The sequence below is a fragment of the Neolamprologus multifasciatus genome, chromosome 20 (genome assembly GCF_963576455.1).
Source record: "Neolamprologus multifasciatus chromosome 20, fNeoMul1.2, whole genome shotgun sequence".
In the NCBI taxonomy this organism is placed as follows: Eukaryota; Metazoa; Chordata; class Actinopteri; order Cichliformes; family Cichlidae; genus Neolamprologus; species Neolamprologus multifasciatus.
The window spans coordinates 19,713,029-19,723,203 of record NC_140458.1 but is presented as its reverse complement, the minus strand read 5'-3'; the positions used below and the strand labels follow the sequence as shown (position 1 = coordinate 19,723,203).

Genomic DNA, 10,175 nt, shown 5'->3' with positions numbered 1-10,175 from the left:
TTTGTTTGTGTGTTTGTTTGTTTTCTCGCCCACCTAAGCATGTCTTCGCTCTGATTGGCCTGTCACCGTCTTACTAATTATTACTGAATTTCAGTGGCTTTGGTAGTTGCTGTGTTCCAACATCTGTAGGTCAGTAGGTTAAAAGTCAAGTCAGTACCTTACTTGGATGCAGTACTGTGCACAAGGTAAAAGAAGCCTGGCGGTAGACACTAATGGACCTTCTCCATACATATAATGACAGTTATTTGAACCAAAACTTTCATATTTGGATTTATCACCCCACAAGACTTGTTATAACTGCTTTTCAGTCCAGCTAATGTGTGGTTTGGCATTTCTCACCCTTCTCTTCCCACCCGTTTCCCTTCCTTCAATGACTGGTACATGGATTAACTGAAAGGCCAGATTCATCTCTCTGGTCCTGTGTGAGGTCTTTGCTTTTCCCATCTCTTTTGGACATGACTTTCAGAAAATGTTTATCTAGTGTAGGTAGGTTGTTTTTTTTTTAGACCTCATGCTTCTTTTGTCCTCCGCATGTCCAGTATCATTTTGTTATGGACATATATCATGTTTTGTGTTAATAGGTCTTTGGGGACCACCTTATTGGTGGAGAAATACTATTTTACCTTATTAAAGCTGTTATCTTTGAAAAGACGTGGGAACAAATTAAGCTTCTAGTAACACAATGCCTAAAGATACAATTTATAATAAATTCTTTGCTAAATTGTCTGTACACGTAGCAACAATGCTGGTCTATCCCTTGAATAAGGTGCCTTTTTTATGCTTGAACATTCATAAGTCAGCGTTACCCCCTCCTACTAGGACTGTATTGAAATGAGCAAATGTTCAAAGAAAAACTTCAAAGAAAGATCTTCAGAAACCTCAGAGATCCACTTTAAAAATTACTTTACTTTTTACTAAAGAAAACCTGGCTCCTTAGAAACTCGTTCTCTCAGTATGTGATAATAAATGCAAATTAGGGGTTTTTTTGTATTTGTATCCAGGTGTCAAGGCTCACACCTCACTGAGTGAATGGGACTCTTTCAAAGACACACATTTTTTAAATTTATTTATTTATTTTTATAAAGAAACACTAACATGAATGCACAAATGTGCTCTTTCATTATCTTATTGTCAACTTTTTTGTTGGATTCCAGAAAGAAGAATAAAGACTGGTGATGGATCTGCAGTTGTTTGTTGTGAATTTATTATTATTTAACATAACTGAAGTCATAACAGAATTCTTTAACATACTCCATATACTGCATTAGCCCAGCTGGAATTTACCTTTCAATCTCTGTTGTAATAAATAAATAAACTTTTTTCTCAACCCCCTCAAATATAAGCTAAGAGTATGCACTTTAAGCTCATATTCACCACAAACCTGTAACTTGTTCTTGTAAACAGCTAAAATTAAGAAAAAAGAAAGCATCTCTAAAAATATGGTGTCAAAATCACGGAGTATTATAATAATGAGTACTAATTGGCTAAACCAGAACACCAACAGCATTCTTCTTTTCACTAAACCGCATCAACAGTTACAGTAACTTGCTGCATTTTATGACAACAGTATATTACTGTGGTCTCATTCACTTATGCATTTTGAACTTTATCTATACTTCTGAGAATTCCAGGAATTAATCCTTCCTGGAATTCTCAGAAGTATAGATAAAGTTCAAAACATGTCTCATACAACAAAGGTTCAGAAAATGAGCCACTAGATGGCAGTGCTGCTCAAAATATAAATAGAGCGATGAAAACATAAATAATCTAGCTACATCTGATCTGAATCTAGCGAATTCAGATCCCTAATTTTGTTTAACATGTAGAAAGACAGTGTGTCATATATTACTAACTGGCTAAAAGCTGAAGGCTTTGCATTCCATTCTTTTTGTGAAATGTCTAGAAATCACACGTAAGCCAGCAGTCTGTAAGAAAAGTGCTCTGTCAAAAAGGTAGTATGAGGTCTTATATGATGGAGCCTGATTATATAAGATTTTGTATGTGAGGAGCAGGACTTTAAATTCAGTTCTGGATTTAACAGGAGGTCAATGAAGAAAAGACAATATAGGAGACATATGCTCTCTCCTACTAGTACCTAGTCAGTACTCTTATGCAGTATTCTGGATCTGCAGGTAGTTTCTAGAGCCTCCTGATAATAATGAATTTAGAAGTAATAAATACATGAACTAGCTTTTCAGTATCACTCTTGAGAGCCTCTAGATCCTTTAAAGATGCTGTAGAAGCACTCGGTTCTGTCCCTCTCTTCTGACCTCCTGGGTAAATATTGGTGACAATTTGAACTGAAATTTCGGATTCATCACTTATACCACATGCTGTAACGGATTTTCAGTCCAGTTCTTGTGTAAATTAGCATACCTCAGCCTTTCCTCCCCATTTTCCTTCCTTAAGAATGATAGTCACCCTTCCACTTAAAGCATTACTGATGATGCTGTAGATGGATCAACTGAAGGGCCAGAGGCATCACTCCAGACCTGTGTCAGGTCTTTGCTGGATTTCTTGACTTTGACTTCTTGACATGACTTTCAGATACTATTCATCTGCTGTACACAGCTTTTTAGTCCTGCTTCTTAATCATTTGCCCTCTATTTTTCCAATTCCATCAGTGTTTCCTAACGACACACTGCTCACTATGCCAAGTTTTCAGCTAATCATTCTCTGGGAATCACCTTGTTGGTGCAGAAATACAATTGTATGCCCATCAAACTCTTATCTTTGTCATTTTTCATAGACTCATCTCATCTCAAATTAGGTCCTTTGTGACAGGCTGCTAGTAACAAACTGCCCTATTTATGCTTGATTCATAGGTCATTGTTGAAGGGGCCGAACAAACAAAAACAGTCCTTTGAAAATTGTCAACGGAATATACTTAAAATGGGTGGATAAAGCAGAAAAACAAAAGGCCTGAAGAGCTACTTCTTAAAAAAAAATACAAGAAGATCTGGCTCCTTGGAAGCAAAATAAGAAGAAATGCAGACACTTTTGCTCAAGCATTTCTTTAGTTTGGAAAATAAATCGTAATGACTGAATGAATGAATTTTCCAAAAATTTAAATAAATTTTACTCAACACTGGGGAAAAATTTTCAGCTGTGGGCAATCAACTTTGGTTTCTGAAGGGACGAATGATTAAACTGTTGTAACTTTACTCTAAAACCAAATCTTAATCATCAGTCAACCATGTGATGCTGTTAGGACCAGGCAAAAGATCCACACATTGGAGAGATTTTTCTTTTATCACAACAGAAAGAAGAAAACACACATGTATTTACTTTGTGGGGACCCTCAAAAACATTATGGATTAACCATTCTAATCTGAACCTGATTCCTCAGGCAGGGATCAACAAATGTCCCTCACAAGGTGTAAAATTCCCCACATAGACAGATATACAAGATCACACACACACACACATGCACACACACACACACACACACGCACAAAATTATATAACAAAGTCACACTTGTCTATGAGTCTTTATTTGTGTTTTTCATAGAGAACATTTAAAATGGTTCATACCCCCACAATAACTGACATCACTTCTCTGCTTTATAACACTGACACAGGAACAGGGGAACGTACACAAGTACACAAACAATCAGTCACAAAATTGGCCCATCTACAGTGTTTTACTTCCCAAACAAAAACAAATTAGGCAAAAAACCCAAACAAACAAACAAACATGAGACCCCAAGGACACACAGCCAAGGCCTGTCCCACTTTAAAAAACGTTGCTGTAGCAAAGGAACGACCACATCTACAAAAGTAACAAAAACCACCGTACAATCCATCGTTGTGGAAGTGCTTGTAATTTTGGAAGTTTTGTACTTTAAAAGGATATCAGTATCAATACCTAGAAAATCACCAGTAAAAATAGCTCATCTGTGTAAAAATGTGCTAGCAGGACAACCCTTGGCTGCGGATTTTTTTTTCTCTTTGTCACAACCTATTTTCTTTTTTTTTTTCTTTTTTTTAAACCATTTTCAACTCGTCTTCGATACAACAACAATAACACTGTTTCTTCTTAATACAAATATGTACAGACACTTCCACTTGTTTCAAAATAATGCCCTGCACACTAATGCATTATCTAGGGATGGATAGGATGATGATGATGATGATAATGATGATGATGTTCTTCAGATTCCTTCACAGAAACTGTCCATGCAGTTTTGGTACCTGAATCGACAGAATGGGATCACAGTTTCCTTAGGCTTGTTGTTTCGTGCCATCTCTGTCACAGAACGGCCTCTGCCTGGATGTGAAAACGCATTTATTCGACATGATCAGCCCCCGCCCCTCCCCAACAGCTAACCCCGCCCCTGAACGTAAAACATCTAGATTCAGACCAAATGTTTTCAGCAGTATTTGAACCAGGTGTAAACATACCCTATCTCAAAATGAGTTCAGCGAGAAAGGCACACATGATAAGACCACACAGCTTGCGACTACAACAGGGAGGATGTTGGGGGTCTTTTGGTTTTGCTCAGCTTGACATCTCTTTCTTATTCTCAGTGTAGAGTGTGCGCGCGTGGGCATCAACCTGCTCTCGCCAGGTGACGATGCGCTCCCCTCCTCTGACCCCTCTGAAACAAGATTCTGGTTCCCCCGAACGTTTCATCAGGTTCAATTCAATTTTCGTCCCAGGTGCTTGGGGGGAAACTGAGCCCTGACCACTTTTGTTGTTCCTTTGCAATTTAGAATAATAAATCTGCTCACTCCATCACTCGGTACTTTTATGTAAATAAGAAAACATACAGTGCGTGGGCACAGAACCAACCGTGGGCTGCATTTGCTTTCTCAGCTGACATTTTTTCTTTTTTTTTGAAATGCTATGCTTTCATGGCCTCAGTGTTATTCATTTACATACCTCAGTAGACAGTTTCATCAAGCAGTTTAAAAGGGGTCATGCCTTATCAAATAAGTTAGGAGAATATTCAGTCTTAACACTCTCGGGTAGTATTCTCGTGCATTTCAAGAGAGGGAATATGCTACTTTGTTAACCAAATGCATCCAAACTATTTTTCCTGGGGAGAGGTTACACAAAATATGAGGAATGAGGGGGGGGGGGGGGGGGGGGTGGGTCATGGTGTGGGGGTTTTGGCGGGGAGGGTGTGGAGAGTATAAAAGTCATAAAAGGCTCTGACATTCTTTTGAGTGACGGACTCGTATTTATGCAACAAACGCCTCCTCCTAAAGCAAAGGGGAGATTGTGTAGCCGGGCAAATCAATTTCCCACTCCCACACACTCATCTAGGCCTTGATCCAGCCACTGCTGTTGCCTCTAGCCTCAGCTGACTGGCTGACCTATGGCATTGCTCTGCTCTGCTTTAGCAGCTCTCCCCGATCACCTGAGAACCAAACTCTGCTTCCCATCAGTCTCTTTTGGTTGTTCTTTTTTTCCTGTTTGTTTGGAAAAGAAAGTACCACTTCCTTTTTTAAAAAATACATTTTGAACCCCCTGAATGAAACGGCTTGTTTTTTTGTGTGTTTTTTTCTATGTGACAAACAGGCGGGACAATTGCCTGTCATCTATCTATTGGGTTTCTTACAAGTCAAGACTTAAAATGCTGGCATCTTCAACAGTTATTGAGAAAGTGCACAAAGGAGATTCATTCTACATTGGCTAAAAGCACATTGAAAACATGCCTTCGACATCAGAGTTACACACGGGGTCGTGTACACCACAGCAGGTGCAACGCAAAGGCAGGTTACACTACGGTCTTCTACTTGCTCACTTCAGTATCGGAAAGCTCACAGAGAGTGAGTTGTTTCCATTATTAACACAATCACTGCACAATGTTGCTAAACACTATGCGCATTACTCAGAGGCATCACCATCGTCTTTTTTTTGTGTGTTTTTTTTTTTCATACATGAACTCACATGACACTTAGGAACAAAGAGCCAACCATCTAAACTGATGGTTTCATTTCTCAGATTCAGTAGTACAACATACAGTAGATGTTTCTGACATTTCTGGATCAGGGACAGACAAGGAAAAAGAAAATTTAAAAAAAGGAATCCTATGAGAACACTTCCAAAGTATTGTACTGTATCATCGCCTTCAGCTTTGACTCAATGGTATGTTTAAAGCCACAGTTGAGCAGGTCTTAGTGATATTAATTAAGGTGTAACTGCCTCCTACTGATAATCCCTCCTCATTTCTCTTTCAAATAAGCTAGTGATCTTTTGATAAGGATATACAAGAGAAGAAGAAGAAGAGCAAGTCAACAATTACACTGTAAAAATATATGTATGTTTATATTCATATATATATATATATATATGTATATATATAGCATCTTTAAAATCTATTTATACAGAATGTATATATAGTGTACTTATGGCCATCTTGGCAGAGAAATAAAGGCATCTGAAACAATCACCACTCTTTCGATGCTGCGGTCTCCTCAGGACCAGACATTGTTACATTGCAGAAATGCGAAGAGTCAGGAAAGAAAGTGAGTTCTCTTCTTCTCCTTTATTTATTTATTTTTTAGTGGCACTTTGTGCATCAAAAAATTAAAATCTAGAGTAAGGCTACAAGGGTGTGTATGTTTATCTGATAAAAGTTTGTCAAAGGAGGCCATCCTACAGTATCCTCGAGGGTTGGATATGTCGCTGTGTGTGTTTTAGACTCGTACATCCAGACTAAAACACTGCTGGAATAGAGCTCTACACATGTACCACTGCACTGATGTAAAGAATTCAAAACCGTTACTTAAACAGCCATGGTACATCACAGAGATTGTGGGTGAGCCACTTCTGGCTGCTACAAAGCGCTTGGGAGAGGTAACATTTTTTTAAATTCCTCTACAAATTGTTCTCATCACCTGACAAAAGCAAACACTCAGAGAGCGGATAGTGAAAGTGATTGCTTTTGAGTATTTTTTTTGTTTGTTTGTTTTGTTTTGTTTTTTTAACAATCAGCTGCTGGTACATCTATGCCTAAGCAATCAAACAGTATTTGTATTGATTTTATTTATTTTTTTGTTCTTTATTTAAATATTAGCAGAGGATCTTTAAGACTACTCAGACTCAACTGTCACATCACGCACATAAATAACAAAATAAATATACAGCCATATCAGTCAATTTCTTTCATATTAAATAAATAATAAATACATACTTTCTTTCTTTTTCATCTCCTCATCTGTGTTTTTTAATGTAACAGAAAGAACACAAACAAAATAAAAACGAGGAAAACAAGAGCAACAAGCCAAAAAAATAATTTTTTTTACTGTAAAATTATCAAAAAAATTTTGAGTCTATTATAAAATATTTGCACTTAAAAAGGATTTTTAAAAAGTACTCCAAAACAAACTATGCCTTGTCATTTATCTATATAGACTTTTAAAATATTGACGTACGACATCTGCAAATTGCTTTTTGACCTTGATAATCAGTAAAGATGCATTGTGTGTGTTTCACTAAACAAAGTTAATAAATAGATTGCTTCAAATAAATAAACCTCAATAACATAAATGGCAATAAGTTACAATTTAAAAGTTCACAGATATAAATAATTCATATATAACAATAATTGTTGTACCACAAAAACTAGTCATTGAAATGAAGTGCAATTCCTAGGCTGATAAGTACTATAGATATGACTAACTGAATTCGAAATGTGTGCACACTATTACTATCATTTCATTGGGGGGGGGGGGGGGGGGGGGGGGGGTCTGCAGCGTTTAAATCTAACTCGCGACCTTGCTTGATGAGGTTTTTTTTCCCCACTGATGATTGCTGCAGTAATACCACCAAGCAAACGCACATTCAGTTTGGTGCATGCCGGGGGGTGTGGTGCGAGTATGGTTATGGATCAGAGAGATTTTCAGAGCCGCAGATGCTTGCCATAGAGAATGCTACAGGAGACAGTGGCGTTGGGAGTCTTCTGCTCCAGTTAGTGCTCCTCTTCCTGTCTCCGGGCTCTGGCGAGCAATACTCGAGCCTCGCCTGTCTCAGTGTTCCGGCCGAGGAGAAATGCTAAAAAACTGACTGACCAGTTGCGAAACCCTCTCCGAAAAACAGTTAAGGACACAAAAGAGACAACAGGTAAACATACAGTATATTTAAACCCCCAGATACAGCTTCTAGTAACATGGATCTTCTTCTAGTTCCTCCTTTGAATCCCAGCAGCAGCATGATGTGGATTTTGGTCCGCGTCACTTTTCTTCAACAGAGTGCTCCCTGGGTTGATTTTTTTAAGTTGCCATTTACTTAAATAACCTGAATTCCCTTTTTTTGTTTTTGAATCATATTTCGATATATCATAGAGCATTTCAACCTCTCTCCTTCCTGACTCCACCTCCACCGCGTTCTCTGCACTTTGGGACAGTTTGCGTTCTCCATTTGTATGTGTGGAGCCTCAAACCTTGATGCCCTTCACAGCTTTATTGATGCTCTCCAGCAGAGCCTTGTTCTCGGGGCTCTGGAAGCAGTCCTTGTTGGTGTACATGTCAGTCAGGGTGCTGATGTATCTGTCAAAGTTCTGCTCTGTGATTGGCTCCTGCTGTGGTGCAAATGAAAACCAATCTCAACTGAGGGGGGCAAACAGAAACAAGGCTCCACGAGCTCTTCAGCGCACCAGATTTGCCTTCAAGCAAATGCACAATCAATGACAACAGGGTGTGAATGCAGACTTACCATGTGCGGCAGACGGATATTAGCCAGGCTGCGGATGAGGGCTCGGCTCAGACCAGACAGCTCCATGAACAGAGCCTCATTCTGCTCCTCAATCATCTTATTCTCGTGCTCAATGCTTTTCAGGTTCTTCTCCATAGAGGAGATCTGCAACGCACAGCAGCAGACCATCAGCAAATGAATTAATATTCAACTAGAAATCCATATCTATTTAATAGCAGCTGTGGTGACTGGCAATGTAGTGGCCATAGTCCAGACATTACACAGACATTTTTTTCTTCTCTAGTGGCTCGCACCATCTGATATCTTCATTGTTTCTGGGTCCACAAATCTAATGTTGGTTCCAGTTCAACATTGCAAGTAACCAGTCAGATTGTAGCGATGACATAATTTTGGGATGTGGAAACACCATGCATCACACATCACAACAATGTGATTGGACAAATGCAATACTGATATTGGACAATTTTTACCCATCTTTAAAGTGTCCTGCTGCCTGCAGTGCTCTTTAGAGTCTCAACTGCAGAAACTGTAATCCTGGTAAAAGACGTTCCAGATAAATATCCTCCTATAATTATAGTTCTCTATTCATTCTCAACAGTGTCATGCTTATGAAACCAAGGTTTCATAAGGTGGTGACAGTGATCAATAATTACTTTATCTCTTTTGCAAGAGACTGGCTAAGGTAGGCAGTATTGCTGTTGCATGGAGAAACTGGAGCTCCTCGAGAAAACAAGAGCATACACTGAAGATCACACTAAAGGGAAAAAAACCCCCAACAACAAACACACACCTGAGTCTGCAGGTTGACCATGTCAGCCTCCATTTCATTGTTGGATTCATTAAGGTCATTAATCTCTTTGTTGAGCTGCTTGATGTCCTCATCATTGTCCAAAACTAAAGGAGAGGCGAAGAGAAAAGCACGTTTTGCAAAAAAAAAAAAACCCCAAAAGAAAACAGAAAAAAACTCTATTCTAACACTGGCATTTTTATTATTTGACTCAGTAACAAAAGGGAGGGGGGGGGGGGGGGGGGGGATTTTCCGCTCAGTAAACACACAGATTTTTCTTAATTAACCATCTTACCATCACTGGCTCTGAACTTAGTGCTCAGATAGTCTTCTGTAGGGAACTTGGCCTTCTTCTTAGCATACAAAGCTCTGGGGCATCCTGAGAGGCTGAAATGAAATTCAGAGAGGGTCAAATTTAACATTACATCTACATAAAGAACATTATAACTTTCAGTGGCATGTGTTAGTTATGTATTGCTGCTATGGAGGAAAAGCTTAGCCTAGAAAAATAACTGGAAGCGGCAAGACAGACTATTTAACACATGGTGAAAACATCTCAATATTCTTATTTAACTCTCGACAAAACAAATAAAGATTTCCAAAGTGTTCAAATGCTCATCTTTAACTATCAAGCTGTAAATTAGCTTAACTTAGAATAAAGACTTGACTACGTTCGCCTAGATCAGTTTAAAGTTGAAAATGACCAACTTATGGGGTGTTTAC

The 10,175-nt window shown here is 38.7% G+C and overlaps 1 protein-coding gene across 9 annotated transcripts in view; it reads right to left on the bottom strand.

Moving 5' to 3' along the window:
- Positions 1 to 5,857: 5,857 nt before the first annotated feature.
- The window catches only part of myt1b (myelin transcription factor 1b), a 139,183-nt gene continuing 134,865 nt past the window's right edge, over positions 5,858 to 10,175 (bottom strand). For all 9 annotated transcript variants that reach the window (XM_085144861.1, XM_085144858.1, XM_085144862.1 and 6 more), the window contains 4 exons: positions 9,748 to 9,839; positions 9,456 to 9,559; positions 8,666 to 8,809; positions 5,858 to 8,531 (listed from right to left, as the gene is read on the bottom strand). In XM_085144861.1, the coding sequence (XP_085000987.1) occupies positions 8,388 to 8,531; positions 8,666 to 8,809; positions 9,456 to 9,559; positions 9,748 to 9,839 (484 nt within the window). In that variant the 3' untranslated portion in view covers positions 5,858 to 8,387. The remainder of the gene's footprint in view (positions 8,532 to 8,665; positions 8,810 to 9,455; positions 9,560 to 9,747; positions 9,840 to 10,175) is intronic.